At 40.0% G+C, this 16,741-nt stretch overlaps 1 protein-coding gene across 1 annotated transcript in view; it reads right to left on the minus strand.

The window, feature by feature from the left end:
• Positions 1-16,741, minus strand: part of slit3 (slit homolog 3 (Drosophila)) — a 234,923-nt gene that overhangs the window by 38,817 nt on the left and 179,365 nt on the right. Inside the window, exons 17-18 of the mRNA XM_015005503.2 lie at positions 14,302-14,445; positions 10,139-10,282 (exon numbers count right to left, since the gene is read on the minus strand). Coding sequence (XP_014860989.1) covers positions 10,139-10,282; positions 14,302-14,445 — 288 coding nt within the window. The remainder of the gene's footprint in view (positions 1-10,138; positions 10,283-14,301; positions 14,446-16,741) is intronic.

A 16,741-nucleotide genomic window follows, 5' to 3' on the forward strand; every position in this document is an offset into this window, starting at 1 on the left:
TATGGGCTGGTAGTCATACAGGCTCGTCACTGTGGAGCACTTGGGGACAGAGAAAATAGTGGTGGTCTTTAAGCAGGTGGGCACAGATGGCAGTGACAGTGAGGTGTTGAAGATGTCCTTCAACACCTCAGACAGCTGATGTGCACAGTCCCTCAGTACTTGCCCTGGGATGTTGTCGGCGCCTGCAGCCTTTCGGGGGTTGATTTCCTGGAGGGACTTCTTCACATCTGCTGTTGTCACACAGAGAGGTGTGTCACCAGGTGGTGGAATTACTCTGGTGCTGAGGGAGGTGTTAGGATCCTGAAAGCAGGCATAGAACCTGTTGAGTGCATCTGGCAGTGAGGGGTCCCTTGGACATTATGTATCCCTGATGTTGTGGTTAGTGATGCACTTGATGCCCTTCCACATGTGCTGGGGGTTGTTGGTGGTGAAGTGACCTTGAATTTTCTGGGCGTATGGCTTTGGCCCTCACAATGCCTGCAGCCAGTTCTTTCCTTGCTTCTCGGAGTGCTGATGCCTTGCCTGTCCTGAACGCAGTGTCCCGAGCTTTCAGCAGAGCTCTCACCTCAGCATTCAGCCAGGGTTTCTGGTTTGGGTAACAGGTTACTGTCTTGGTGGTGGTGACATCATCAGCACACTTGGAGATGAAGCCAAGAACAGAGGAGGTGTATTCCTCCAGGTCCACCTTTCCCTCATGAGTAGCTGCCTCTCTGAAGACCTGCCAATCTGTGCACTGATAACAGTCCTGGAGCACAAAGGCTGCATCTCTGGGCCACACAGTGACTGTCTTTTTTGTTGGTCTGATCCGTCTCATCAGAGGATGATATGCTGGCGCCAGCAGGATGGAGATGTGGTTGGAGAGGCCAAGATGGGGACGAGGAAGAGCTCTGTACGCACCGTGAATGTTGGTGTACACACAGTCCAGAGTGTTGTCTCTGCATGTGGGAAAGGTGACGTGCTGGTAAAAACTGGGCACTGTCCGTCAGTTTCACGTGGTTAAAGTCCCCGCAACCATGTAAAACGCCTCCAGGTGCTTCATAAGATAAGATAAGATATTCCTTTATTAATCCCACAAGTGGGGAAATATACATTGTTACAGCAGTATAAGGGACAGAGCAGAACCAATATAAAAATCTATCTGCAGTGAGCTAACGGTGTCATGTAGCTCCTTCAATGCTTCGCTGCCATTAGCACCCGGCAGGATGTAAACAATGGTGACTAACACCGCAGTAATCTCCTGAGGCAGCTTTTAACCAGTCCACAGTTCGTACACCAACCTTCATTCACGTACATACAGAGTCGTCCTCCCCATGTTTTCGCGGTCCGCTCGGAATAACTGAAGACCGTTGATCTGGAAGTCTGAGTCTGGCATGGTTCTGTTAAGCCAGGTTTCCTTTAGGCAAAGAACAGCACACGTCTTCATCTCTGCGGAAACTCTCAGCCTCAGATGTAACAAATCCACCTTGCTATCCAGTGAGCGGACATTGGCCAGAAACGGAGACAGAAAAGGTGGCTTCCTAGCCTTCAGCTGGGCCAACACGCCAGCCCGCTACCCGCTCTTCTGTTTTTGGGCACGTTTCCTTTTGACTGTTGCTCCGTGCACCCTGCTGTGCCAGTCCATTGATCTGAGGAGCTGCTGTCTCCCAAGTGCAGATTTCAGCTTCGGTGATAAATCAACAGCCGAAATGTCTCCAATGGACATCAGTTCGGCTGAGCTGTATTTCAGCTGCAAAGTTGTTGCTGAACTTTTTCCAAAAACAGTCTCAAAGATGTTAAAATAAGTCTTAATCTTGGGAGCTCGAGAAGCCGCTGCACTTCTGTGCGCCGCCATAGCAACCAGAATATAACAACTCAGAACTTGTGAGAAAGGCCAGTGCGTTTCAAAATGTCCATCAAGAGAAGTGGAATGAGTTAATCTCTGCTACAGCCCTAAGAAACATCAGAAAGTCTAAGGGGAATGTACCAACTCTCATGTCCTTTACTGAAGATGTATAAAAACTGCATGCACATCTGAATCAAATCCAAGATGAATGCTGCTTTTCGCTCTCTGAAAGCCCCTGTACAGAAGCTTGGATAAGGTTGACAAAGTCATTGCTTGCCCAGATCATTCTGTTTAACTGACGTAGAGAAGGAGAAGTTGCTAGCATGCCTTTGGTGGCCTTTTTGTCAAGAGATACGTCTGACCAGCACCAAGACGTTGACTGGGCACTCACTGAAGTGGAGAAAAAAGCTCTGCCAGCACTTTTCAAGGATTGTCAAAAGAGGAAAACGACAGTGGCCAGTTCCGATTCTTCTAACTCCTAAAATGCTGTCTGCTTTAGAACTTCTAGTTAAACTGAGAGAACCCTGTGACGTTTTAAAAGACAACTTGTATTTGTTTGCAAGACCAGAAGTCATGACACATTTCTGAGGTTCAGACTGCCTCTGTGACTTTGCAAGAGCCTGTGGCACCAAATGTCCGAGGTCACTGACATCTATCAAACTCTGAAAACATGCTGCAACACTTTCAACTGTCTTGAATATGACTAATTCAGAAATGGATCAACTGGCAACCTTTCTGGGACATTACATTCGAATTCATCTCGAGTTCTACAGGCTTCCAGAGAAGATCCTACAACAGGGGTGTCAAACTCCAGTTCTCAAGGGCCACTGTTCTGCAATTTTTAGATGTGTCACAGGTACAAAACACTGGAGTCAAATGGCTTAATTGCCTCTTAATTATATAGATAAGTTCTCCAGAGTACTGCTAATGACCTAATTATTCTATTCAGGTGTGACACAGCAGAGGCACATCTAAAAGTTCCAGGACAGTGGCCCTCCAGGACTGGAGATTGACACCTCTGCCCTACAACTTGCCAAGATCAGCAAAGTTCTGATGGCTTTAGAAAATGGAAGAATGGCAGAGTTTCATGGCAAGAACTTAAGATGAAATTCAGGTATGTCTATCTGTCCTTTGTTCCATGTATCATTTGCAATTTTAAAAACTGTACTGAACATTTAATACAGGCTACAGATACTGGAGCTGGTCAAACTGCTTCCCAGAAGCTGCTTTCTGTCTATTCTAAACATCACCTGCCATTTGTCCAGGCTGCAGTCTCATTGCTTGAAGTTTGCACAGGAATGTTCCTCCACAAGCACAAGCTCACAACGAGCCAAGTTCCACATCACAAATGAAGTAGACATCTTCTCCAATGCAGTTCAGAGAGCTATGAGTTAATTATTATGAATGATTGGTTAAAATGTATTTTTAATAGGTCAGTTCAGAACTTGACCAGACTCCTAACCTCTCTACTCATCTAAGAAAATTTTTAACTGCAAAACGACAACAAAAAACTGCCCAGTTGATTCACCAAATCTGGCAAGACTGATTATTTAGTTAATCCTTCACTTTACATGTTTTTTTGTGGTTTAAACAGAAAATATAAACTCTGATAACAATGATGACAACAATGCTGTGGATGAGGAAATCTCTTCTGCTATTGATAAGAGTTTTGAAAAGTTACTATACAATATAACAGTGTTTCTCGACCTTTTTTGGGCCAGCGCCCCCCTAGCCTTTTCCAGGTTCCTCACTGTCCCCCACCAAAGAATTTGTAGGCTAATTTGCACTGACTATTATTTTATAATTAATATTACTATCAATATTGTAGATGTTTTGATTTTTATGCTTGTTTCTGTATTTATCATCAAAAATAATTTCCCAGAGAACAAAAAACCCATGGGAATAGAAATTATTTTCACAGGTGTCTACAAAAAATGCAATGAACATTCAACTTAAAATCGGTAGGCCTAACAGCAGCCAATCAGAGTGGAAAAAATATTCTTATTCTGTGCCATTTTCTAGTTGTTAAATATTCCACAAAATGACCAGATAAAAGATGTTCAACATGCCAGTTTAAACTTTGAACTATTTGCAAAACGACTGAGCTCTGCAACATTAAAACATGGATAGAACTGTAACTACATTAATCTTAGCTCTTCTTCTCTTCAGTGTTTCTGTCAGTTTCTGGTGGTGCAGCTCTGTGCTGCCTTCAGGAGAATGGGACATCAGAGTATCATCCATAAATTTCACCCACATGGCATTTACTGTGCAAACCAGAGCTTTCAGTGGAAAAACTAAAGTTTCAGGTCCTTAATGCCATACAAATATGAGACAGAAACACTGATTATTTCTTTATATAGCCCTGTCTGTTGATTTATAGATTAATAGTTTTACTGGAGAGAAATTACAAAGAACAAATCTGGTTCTTAATCAAATCCTAATGAGTCAAATTGAAAGTGTCATGGAGTCATCAGCCTCATGACATTAACACCGACATGAAAAATAATGTGGAAGAAATGAATATATCAAATCTAATTAAAAACATAAATAAGTGATCAGTTATTTATTGTTATGATCTGCAAGATATATTTATTCTCAGTATTAGATGTGGCCTCAACAAACCCATGGCATGTCAACAACATTATTTTACCTTTTATCTGGAAATAGTGTCTGTTTATTCTTGCCATACAGTCTCTGTATTAATTATTGCTTGAAAGGTCTTGCCATACCCGTTTATTCCTCTGTATTTACTTTAGTTTCTTAGTTTATTCTTGCATTTTGTTCTTCATTAATTTCTACTTAGTTTCCTTTGATTATTATCCTCTCTTGGTTTATTGCTATGTCCACTTTAACTTCTTTCCTGTTGCTAGATTTATTTGATCGTTTATTGACCATCATTAATCTTCACTCATCACCTGCTGCGCCACCTAATCGTCATGTGTTTCACATCGTGTTGATTTTTCACTGTTCAACGTCGGATTCTCTGTTTTTATGCCATAATTCACATCCAGTTCGTCGCTCCGTTTTATCTCCCGCTTCTCCTGTTTCAGAGTTTTACACAAAGTGTGCGTCATTTTTTTTTCTTTTTTAACCCCCTAAGTCGCAGGGAGGTCGGGAAGCGTATCGATGGGGAAAAGGCAGACTGACATAAACCTTTTAAAACAATGGAAACAATTTCGGTATTCTGATTATTGAAATTTAAAAGTGCTGTGGTAGCACTGTTGTTTTATCACACCCGTTTCATACCGGACCGCTTACAGCTCCTGCGTTAACGCTATAAAATAAACGCTCTCTATCATGGTACCACCATGGAGGGATTTCTTTACTTAAATTGGCTCATTTTTCACATTTTTTAATGTTACAAAATACAGTTTTAGCAAACTGCTCAAAGTCTAAACTTGTCTTGTGCATATAAGGTGCAAAGTTTACCTTTGACCAAACGCCCCCCAAAAGAATCCCAGCGCCCCCCTTTTGTAAAAATTTCCGTCAGCGCCCCCTGCCATCATCTGAATGCCCCCCGGGGGGCGATACCGCCCACGTTGAGAACCGCTACAATATAAGGTACTTTAGAGCAAGCTGTTAGTTTTCTTTCACTTTATGTATAATCTGACTTGAGCACACAGTTGAGCTATTTGTAACTAAATGAAAAGATCAAGGTTCTTATAGGATGTCTTAACTCTTAAGAATTAGAATATATTTCTAAAATTGATTTTTCTTTTAAGAAATCTTTACTTTATTTACAACACAAGATCTGAATTGTTGTATTCACAGTTAATGTTATCATGAAAAACATGCTACTCTAATTTTTGTAGAACCATCAGAAGTGCAAACCCTTCCTCTCAAAATAGAAACAAAATGACACCACCACCATCCAGGAAACGTAAACCACCACCCTCATCCTCAACAGATGATGATCAAGAGGAGATACCATTGAAAGGCAGCACCACAAGATTTTGCTTGAAAGGTAAACCAGTACAACCCTTGTGTGCTTAGACTCAGTCCACAACTCATTGAGGGGTGTAGGGCGTCATGCGAGTATTTGGAGTGGGCCTTAGAATCAATTTCTAGTTACCCTGCTGTGTGCTCTCCCTCGCCCCTCACACCTGCAACCTCCTAGTCAACAGCCCAGTCTGTCTTGGTCCTCCCTTTAAATTCCTTTACTTCCCTGTTTTATCCTGCTGCCTTGTTCGTTTCTTTTTTTGTTGTTGCTTGACTCTGGCTCCATGTGTTTCCTGTGTTTATTTGTCTTTTCATCTTTTTTTTCATTAAACACTCCAGACACACACGTTTGTGTTTGTCAGGGTTTTGACATGAATCACAAAAAAACTGTACTTTAACAAGTACAAGTCTATATAGTATACATAGTATTAGGATAATACTGGTCAGTAAAATAAAACGCTGTCACATTTGAAACATTTTCTGGAAACAATGTTGTTTCATGAGGTGAAGGTATGCTTTTGACTATTTTTATTCATTGTCCATCTATATTTTTAGAAAAATTATTTCAATAGTATTGATTAAAAAGTAATTCTAAGTTTAAAAATTGTTACTGTTAATTAATATAGTATGCCTTGTGCTGTTCAATTTTTATTGTCATTGAACAGTATTTATAAATAAATATATTTATTGTTAAATGAGTTCTGAGGTTTCTCAGTTTGCTTATCTGATCTTTTTAAAGCAAAAGACCTGCAAAGAGAGCACCGTGGACTGCAGACGAAGTTCATGCCGTCGAGAAACACCTGGGTGCTTTCATAAAATCTTTCACAGTGCCAGAAAAAAAAATCACTGTAAAAAATGCTTAAAGGCAGAAACAGTGGCTTTAAAAAAATCGAACATGGCAAAATGTTAAATTTTTCATTCATAAACACATGACAACTAACAGGAAGAAGATTCAATGTCGTTAAATAGCCGTGCTTTATGGTTCGTGTATTTTCAGGCAGTTCGTTTTTCATTTGAAATGAAAAATGAGAAAACAAAAATAGATTTGTTTTTTTGTTTTTCTTTTAACAAACCAAAATCGGAAATCGGATTTGTGGCTCGGGTCCGTGTATTTTCAGGCAGTTCGTTTTTTCGTTTGAAATGGAAAATGAGAAAACTTAAATAGACTAGTTTTTTCATTTTCCATTTAGAAAACCAAATCAGAAATTGGATTTTTGGCTCCGTTATCTGATTTCCCATTTAGTGCACAAAACGGAAATGGAAAAACGGATAACAAGCTGTCAATTTTGATTTTCATTATTTCATTTTTGACAAGTGGTCTGTTATTTTGTAAGAAGTTTAAAGCTCTGATTACATACAGATTGATACAAATTACATATGAAATAATTATTTTAATGTTAAGAAATAATGGAAAGTATCAACTCAAAAGTTGTTCATTATGTTTAGACAGTTGAGACCAATAAGTTACAAGTAAATAGTCTCATTAAGGGGACAACAGTTTTCATTTCTAATTGGACAGTCATATTTCACTTATAAAAATGTGAAAAAATATTGTGTGGTGGTGAACCACAGAAGAGGATAAGGGGCCTATAACATTTTTCTAACTTCAACTGATGTGCAAAATTACTTTTTTAGATTAAAGTCAGAATGATGACCTATTTTCTTTCCCAAATCCTCTTCCGTAGGCAAACATTTATTTAGTTAAGCTTTTAATAATCTGTTTGGCACATTATTTCAAACATTTCCTACCTGAGAGAAATAGCTACATTTTTATTGTATATTTTGATTATCAACCTTTTCTGCATGCTTGTTCTTGACATACTGGATTATAATTGGTATGCTAATGCAATTCAAAAAGGAAAAACAGGCAAAATGTTATATTTGCGGTTCGAGCGTCTTTTTAAACGAGTAGATTAAAGGTTTGTAAAAGTTGGACGGGCTAGCCCTTTAACCATTTACTGAATTGGAAGCTGCATTTAGAAGCTACTAGCTTTATATACAAAACAAAGTTTGCTTTGGCTTCCTGTGTCAAGGTGTCATGATCAAATTAATTGCATGCCACTATGGACGAGTTTACAAAAACAAAGAGTGCGGGGAGAGAACTTCCGGGTCAGACCGCTTTTCAAAAATGAAATCATGAAAATCGAAATTGAGCGCTCATTATCCGTTTTTTCCATTTTATTTTTGTTTTGTGCACCAAATGTGAAATCGGATAACGAGCCACAAATCCGATTTCTGAGTTTGGTTTAATAAACGAAAAATGAAAAAACGAGTCTATTTTTGTTTTTTCATTTTTCATTTCAAACGAAAAAACAAACTGCCTGAAAATACAGACTAGAGGTGTGCCGATCGATCGGCCATCGATCATAAAAGGCCGATTTCCGTGAAAAAGTGTATGATCACACAAACTGATCACCTGCATCTCATTTCGCAGCCTGCCTGTGCAGCTGGTCTCCTCTTTCCTTAACATTGCGCAAACGCGCAGCAATAAATCCTAAGCGATGTCGTGTGGAACTCACCCATGCACTGAGTGAATGGGGAAGTTTGCATGTTGCAGCGGAAAATCGAAGCACATGGGATGAAGCAGGTCAAAATACATCAACACGACAAATCTAATATGGCATAAAAACAATGCCATACTTGACAGAGTTTGGCTACATCGAGGCTCACTGCAGTAAAAAAAGACATATGGAGCAATCACATAGCAGGTAAAGCAGTGCACAGCTACAAACACTCACCCAGATTAGCATGATGGTCAGAAAGCTAAACAAATAACCCGCAAAATTATTTAAGTCTTCGAGCTGCGATGTAAGACGCTGGTTCTGCTCTCGCTGTTGAACTGCCGCTACAGGTAGTAATATCTGACAGACGGAGCTTCGCTTCTGCTCCACCTGGTAGTGACTCTCACACTGAACCTCTGTTTAAAGCTGCAGCATCTAACTTAAAAAAAATTTTTTATATAAAACTTTCGCTGTCCTAACATGAGACAAATCTGAAAAAATAATCGATCTCCTCTGCCTCCTCCCTGTTCTGCATAATTACTCCGCTCAGTCAGAAACAGCCACTCAGAACTAGCAGTAATCAGCTAGCCGCCATGCTATCAGGAAGTTTTCATTAGTAACTCAGGATTGTTTATTATAATGGATCCTGTTTTTGCCTTTGAATGTTAAATTTTATACTTGAATTTTTTGGCAATGTTGAGAGGTTTTATTTTGAGTCTGCATTATGTAGCCTCTTCAGAGCCTTCATATGTTTTCAGTCTGATAAAGGTAGTATTATCAATAGCAGTACAATTTGCACAAAGCCTGTTTTGTTTTTTTCTTGGAAAAAGTTATTAAAAACAAGTTTTTGTCTAAATTAAGGTGAATTCATGGTTCCTTTTTCCACATAATGTAACCGGTAGTGCTTATGATTAAAAAAATAATAATTATGTGATCGGTAATCAGCCATGATCTGCCTCATGGGTGATCGGAATCGGCAGGAAAAAACCTGATCGGCACATCTCTTAACACAGACCCTTTATATATTTAGTTTTCCTTTTTCTATTTAAGTTCCAATGACTTGTTCAATGTGTTTTTTACATACTGCTTCAGTATTAATTTAGAAGAAGAACTATTTGTCTTTTCATTGTTTTAAATGTTTATTGGAAAAATGTGAAATGCAGGTTCATCTGTAACACCTTTAAGATAAGGTTGTTTCTTTTTTTTCTTTTACAGCCACTGGGCATCTTTGTGCCTATAGTTAAATAAAAATGTGTTTTGCAATGATTTGTTTCTATGTAATCATTTTCTGATGTTAGTGACAAGTTATTTTCTGATGTTAGTAATAAGTTATTGATCATTCTGTTTAAATCTAATAAGGCAGATGGAATATTTCAGGAAATTGAACAAAGGTCCCCACTAGGTAAGTTAGAATGTGTAAATTATGCAAATAATATGTAAATATGGTCCCCAACTGACATGTTTTTTAGGAAGTTAATGAGTCCCCATGTAGCATGGCCCAGACGGGGTGATTACCCTACTTTTGAAATTGAGTTATTTGAAGCTGTGTATATGGCAATACAGCTATAAATAGTGTAAAATATTTTTTATGAATTTTTAGAACCACTAGAAAGTGTGGTCCCCACAAGTGATGATAAAAATAGTAGTCCCCACATCCAATGGAAACCACTCTGCATGTAGGTGTGTGTGCGTGTAGGTGTGTGTGTGTGTAGATACTATGATAACAAATGTCCTGGGATTCCAGCCAATCGATTCGATGAAGATGAGCATCTGTGAGGAAGATGATTTCCACAGAGAAACGTGCAGCAATATCAAGCTGTGTGTGTGAGATGCAGAGCAGCAGGTGAGGATGAGGAGGGTGAGGAAGGTGACTCACATGGTGGAGAGCGAGTGCAGGGTGGCGAAGGCCCCCGGGGCGATGCTGGAGATCCGGTTGTCGTAGAGGGAGAGGAGGCGCACCGAGCTCAGGCCGCTGAAGGTGCCGTTATCGATGCAGCTGATCTGGTTGCTGCGCAGCATGCTAAGCACACACACACACACTTTACGCAGTTTATAAAACCACTTCATCAGATTTTTCTACAGATAATTTCTAACATAATCATATTTTTATAATTTATTAGAATAAAGCTTTTAAAATAATCCCCGATCAGTTTAATCTGTGATCAACGTATGAATTTCCCAGCATTCCTTGCTCTCAGATTTCCTCGTCTCTCATTGGCTGACGTTTCAAATCTTCCGGAACAGAAAAATCTCATGAATTTCACATGTGAAACCAGGAAATGCATGAAAGATGCACATGTGGTTCACAGACTTTCATATATAAACGGACATGTGTACGTATGGATCTGAAACGCAGCGCCTAAACGTCGTAAACTGCTTGTGTGGGGAAAAAAATAACTTCTCACCAGTTTGAAAGGCTAATAAATAGATTAATAAAGATAAACGTAAAGGATATTTCATCAATTATTTGAACATGTTTTGGTTAGGTTCATAAATGCATGACATAGTTGCAGTTTTCTGTATAAATTACTGTTTTCATTTCAGTTAATGAAAATTATTTCTCCACATTAGTTTGTGTTAGTTTTATTTAACTATAATAATATTGTGTTGGTGATTTTGTGATGAAGAATCAATCGAGTGTTTCCCTCGGTTCTGAGACCACTGACGGTAATTATTTCACTGAAATGATTCAGAACAAACTCGGGAGATTTGATCTGACATGATGTCATCCTGGACAGGAAGCGCGCTGTCGGCCATGACGACCCGGAACATGACATCATCAGGAAGCGTAAGTGAGTTAGTTAGCATTAGCAATCTCTGGACAGGCTAACCAGGTTAGCGGGGCTATTACTGGAGCAGGAGCCTCTTAACATAATACAGAGACAGCCATGATAGCATTAGGGACTCATTAGTCTGTATATATGTACATGATAGCATTACAGAGTCCCATACACTCACTCACACACACACAAACACACACACACACACACACACACACACGCAAACTCTGGGCCTTAATTGGACGATGTGTGGGGGTCGGGCGTGTCCCTCTGGTTTCTGGCCGTTTCTGTTCTTCCTGTGAGGACAGGAACTGCTGCAGGAACCAGTACTGTTCAAAATGGCGTCAAAATGAACAAAAATGGCTGAAACATCAAATCAAACGAAACATTTTTCAAACAGCAAGCCATTTTATTTAGGGGTGCACCGATTTATCGGTGCCAATCTCCTTAATTTTGGGAACTTGGTGATCGGCTGATTTTTACATGTGAAGCCGATCTTATCCACCAAGTTCTGTCTGCACGTTTATAAGTAACTATAGCCAGGCACGTGCAGAGGGGGGCCTGGGGGCTTGAGCACCTGCCCTTTTTGCTCCTTGCCCCAAAGTGCCCTTTTGGTCAATTTTTTTTAATTTTTTTTTATTGGTATTATTATTTTCAAAGCCCTCTTCTGACACATAACAACATGTACTAAAATTATTTTTTTGTTTTGTTTTTTTGTACAACATAATAAACCTTCCGGTCACCTTGTTACCTTTGACCTTTTGCCCGTGACGCATGACCCAGTTGCCTCTCGCGCAGTGAGATAAGGCGGGTAACTGGAGCTCAGCATAGCGAACGTTCCAGATTACAGAACGGTTTTTGGTGAATTATACATATAAAAAAAAACGTTTTTGGTGAATAAAGTGGAGCAGACCTGCTGCTTGTCAGATGATGGAAAACGTTGAAGTCTCGTTTCTGCTTCAGCGGTTTAAGCAGAGAGGTAATGAGATACAACAGACACTGACAGGCCTCTGTCTGCCTTTCTCTGAAGAACTACTGAGGGGAGGAGACAGCCAGGTGAGGAGAAACTGTTCTGATCTATCATTCAGTATTTTTATCATACAGACATTAGGCTGTTGTTGTTGTGCTATTAGCTAGCTGCTAGCTAACGACTTTGCTAGCAAAGCTATATAAATAAAAAGCTTCTTCCCTGTGTACGAGGCACATCGCCCGTCCAAAACCGATCATCTCCATAATGGATATATGTCCGATCTTCTAATTTCCTTTGCTGCATAAAGTACATGGGATTTATTCTGGCGTTAGGTAAATGTACCTTGAAGGAGAATAGCACTTAAATAAAAGTCCAACAAGGATTTTAATTTAGAATTAAAAATAACTCGCCCTGAATTACCATGATAGATATAATGTATGTAATAAAAGTCATTAATGAAGGGAAAAACTCAACCAGACTTTAAGTTTAGGTTCTGGTTCGCAGAGTTTGTAGTTAAATTTTTTCCCTAATTATTCAATGGGAAAAAATAAACTAACCTCAGTTAAGTAAAATAAAATTGTAATCAAAACTTTTGGAATTGTAATGATTCCTTTTTTAAAAACAAAAAGTTTGTTTAAAAAAATTTTTTTAATTAAATAACTAATTTTTGGCTTGTGAACTTAAAAAGTTATTTACCAAACATAAACTTTTATTTGCACACATCAGAAATCTTCTGTTGTGATTTTAGGCCCCGCCCACGACGTCATGTGAGAATCACAAGCAAAACTTAGAATAGCAAGAAAAGATTTCTGACATGCACAAATAAGTTTGTTTAGCAAAAAAAATTCACTTCATGAGACAATTGTGTGATTTAAATGTTTAAAAAAGTTTTAAGCAAAACTCAGTAGGTTTTTCTCATGGTGACATGCATTAACATTAACAATTCAATTTTTGCTTTTGTGTTTTTTTGTTTTTTTTCTGCAGTTCCACGTTAAAGTTTGATGCAGCTCTGCTTTCCTGAATGGACCATCTTCATCTCCACTGCAGCAAACAGGCAGCTCTGTTTTATAGATTACAGTCACTAAAAGGTTGCATTGGGCTCTTGTTTATATCTTTAATAGTGTAATTCTGTAAAGACTAAATATATCTGGTGGTCCAGCTCTGATTTACATTTCTTGCTAAATTGCAGGTTTGAAAATTGCAAAACTTTCCTATAAGAAAATAGACCTGCAGAAAGAAATTACTAATAAAATATCTTACATATGCATAGTTGTATGATCTATAGAGAGATTTTCCTTAGCTTTGATTGTATATTTCACAATTTTGTAATTTATCATTGTTCATTAAACTCTGAAAGCTGAGAGGCTTTGTTAATATTCTGACATAGAAGGTGGTTAGATGGGCCCCATTTTTTGAGCACCTGCCCCTTTAGTGGCCTCTGCACGGCCCTGACTATAGCGACCCTAGTGTTGCCAACTCAACAACTATCTTGTTATATTGAGCAACATTTCAGGCGAAAAAAATTGGCATCGGCCAAAATCGGAATGAGGTAGAGCTTTTTAAAAGGTTGGTAATTAGCGATCGGCCAGAAAACTGCAATCGGTGCACCTCTAATTTTATTCCTAATATAGTTTGATATTCAATGTCAAAAAATTGAGCCATTTGTGTTAAATAAAAAAAATTGCTGATATTTTTACTAGAAAAAAGTTTAATAAAATATAAAATTTGAAGATAAAATGATTTTTTTAAAATCCAGTAGTTTTTTTATAAGTGCTGTGCATTAATAACTAGGTGTCACACCCAGATCCCACTGCCAGCTAAATGCACCGCAGCATTGTCTACTGCAATGCATTATGGACCTTATAGTTTTGACCTGCAGAATAAAAACTGGCAGAAACACAAGAGATGAATAAACAGAATCAGATTGAAAAATCAGCCAGTAAATGAAACGGTTGAGACGGTAAAGAGTCAATGTGAAGAAATGATGTTCTGGTTCCAGATCCAGAAATGAAAAATCAATGGATTTGTCATCTCTGGTTCTGTTCCGGCTCTGGTTCTGCTCTCTTCCTGCAGCTGTTCCGTCTCTGAAACCGGTTCTGGGTTCTTTCCATGTCAGCCGGCCCGTTTAACCCAGAGAGCACAGCCAGTTCTTCCCAATAAAAGCTAACGATTTAATCGTCGCCTGCAGGGAAAGTCCCCACTTTGAGGCAGAAAACAGATTTACTGCTCGCCCCGCCACACACACACACACACACACACACACACAGAGCGCGGTACGGTAACACTCACAGGGTCTTGAGGCCGCTCAGGCCCCTGAACATGCGTCCCTGCAGCGTGGTTAGCTTGTTCCCGGTTAGCAGCAGCTCCAGCACGCCGGCGGCGCCGTCGAAGGCGCCCTCTCTCAGATCTCTCAGCTTGTTGTTGCTCAGGTTTCTGCGGGAAGAACAGGAGTATCAGCAGGTGTTTCCGCGGCCTGCTGCGGCTTCAGCAGGTCCAGCTGTAAAAGACCAGATAAGATCCCACCCTGCCCAACATGTATTCTGCCTCTGACTGCAGCAATTAGTCACGTCCCTCCAGCTCATTAACGTCTCTCATTGTAATATCCTTTTCTTTCACAAGATAACAGAAAACCTGCAGACATAAAACACTCCAGACGATCGACTGGAGGGAGAAGAGAGTCCAGTGATGGGCATCGGAGGTGACGGTTACGTCGATCCGCGTTTCCCCATCAGATACGGTTCACCCTGCGTCTTCTTGCCGCTCCGCACGAGCTCCGCGCGCGCATATATATATATATATATATATATATATATATATATATATAGACACACACACACGCCCGCGACCGTTGGCTAAGCTAAGGGACATCGTTACGAGATAACATCGTAACGTCGCTTCGTTAGCTAGTGACGTCCTGTGAATGCCACCAGTGGCCGCCATGACAGGTTGCTGTGAGCAGCTTTCAGCTACTGGCTGTGGTTCTGCTCATCAGAAAGGAGCGGACCATTCAGGGTAGGAACAAACTAAAAAATGATGGCAGACAAATATGAATTCAGATGCATTAAAGCAAAGCAAACACGAGGGAGGCAGAGGAGGAGAGGAAGGAAGGAAAATGGAAATGAGAGCAAACCAATCTATATTGTCAGTGATGCTGCTGGATGGTTAGCAATTTCCTCTCCAATAAATCAAACACTCGACTCTTCTCCATCTTTTTCTATCTTCTTCTGACACACACACACACACACTCTCTCTCTCTCTGCAGATAAGGACCGACTGTAAATCTGGACTGAAGGTCCATTTTGGTTTTCCATTCAATATTTGATCCATCCAACCTTTATTTGAGCTTTTCTGCATCTCCTCCCACCAGCAGCTCTTCCTCCTCTCATTATCATTATGTTTTTATTATGTTACATGTTTTTATCATGTTGTTGAAACTGACGTTAAATCCAGAACTTGAGTTAAATCCAGAACCTGACGTTAAATCCAGAACTTGAGTTAAATCCAGAACCTGACGTTAAATCCAGAACTTGAGTTAAATCCAGAACCTGATGTTAAATCCAGAACCTGACGTTAGGTCCAGAACCTGACGTTAGGTCCAGAACCTGACGTTAAATCCAGAACCTGACGTTAAATCCAGAACCTGACGTTAAATCCAGAACCTGACGTTAAATCCAGAACTTGAGTTAAATCCAGAACCTGACGTTAGGTCCAGAACCTGACGTTAAATCCAGAACCTGACGTTAAATCCAGAACTTGAGTTAAATCCAGAACCTGACGTTAGGTCCAGAACCTGACGTTAGGTCCAGAACCTGACGTTAAATCCAGAACCTGACGTTAAATCCAGAACTTGAGTTAAATCCAGAACCTGACGTTAGGTCCAGAACCTGACGTTAGGTCCAGAACCTGACGTTAGGTCCAGAACCTGACGTTAAATCCAAAACCTGACGTTAGGTCCAGAACCTGACGTTAAATCCAGAACCTGACGTTAGGTCCAGAACCTGACGTTAAATCCAGAACCTGACGTTAAATCCAGAACCTGACGTTAAATCCAGAACCTGACGTTAGGTCCAGAACCTGACGTTAAATCCAGAACCTGACGTTAGGTCCAGAACCTGACGTTAAATCCAGAACCTGACGTTAAATCCAGAACCTGACGTTAGGTCCAGAACCTGACGTTAAATCCAGAACCTGACGTTAAATCCAGAACTTGAGTTAAATCCAGAACCTGACGTTAAATCCAGAACCTGACGTTAGGTCCAGACCCTGACGTTAAATCCAGAACCTGACGTTAGGTCCAGAACCTGACGTTAAATCCAGAACCTGACGTTAAATCCAGAACTTGAGTTAAATCCAGAACCTGACGTTAGGTCCAGAACCTGACGTTAGGTCCAGAACCTGACGTTAAATCCAAAACCTGACGTTAGGTCCAGAACCTGACGTTAAATCCAGAACCTGACGTTAAATCCAGAACCTGACGTTAAATCCAGAACCTGACGTTAGGTCCAGAACCTGACGTTAAATCCAGAACCTGACGTTAGGTCCAGAACCTGACGTTAAATCCAGAACCTGACGTTAGGTCCAGATTAAGTCCAGAAGCTGACGTTAGGTCCAGAACCTGACGTTAAATCCAGAACTTGAGTTAAATCCAGAACCTGACGTTAAATCCAGAACCTGACGTTAGGTCCAGACCCTGACGTTAAATCCAGAACCTGACGTTAGGTCCAGAACC

This window comes from Poecilia mexicana, unplaced genomic scaffold (genome assembly GCF_051168715.1).
Source record: "Poecilia mexicana isolate PSO_F unplaced genomic scaffold, ASM5116871v1 scaffold_10, whole genome shotgun sequence".
Taxonomy (NCBI): domain Eukaryota; kingdom Metazoa; phylum Chordata; class Actinopteri; order Cyprinodontiformes; family Poeciliidae; genus Poecilia; species Poecilia mexicana.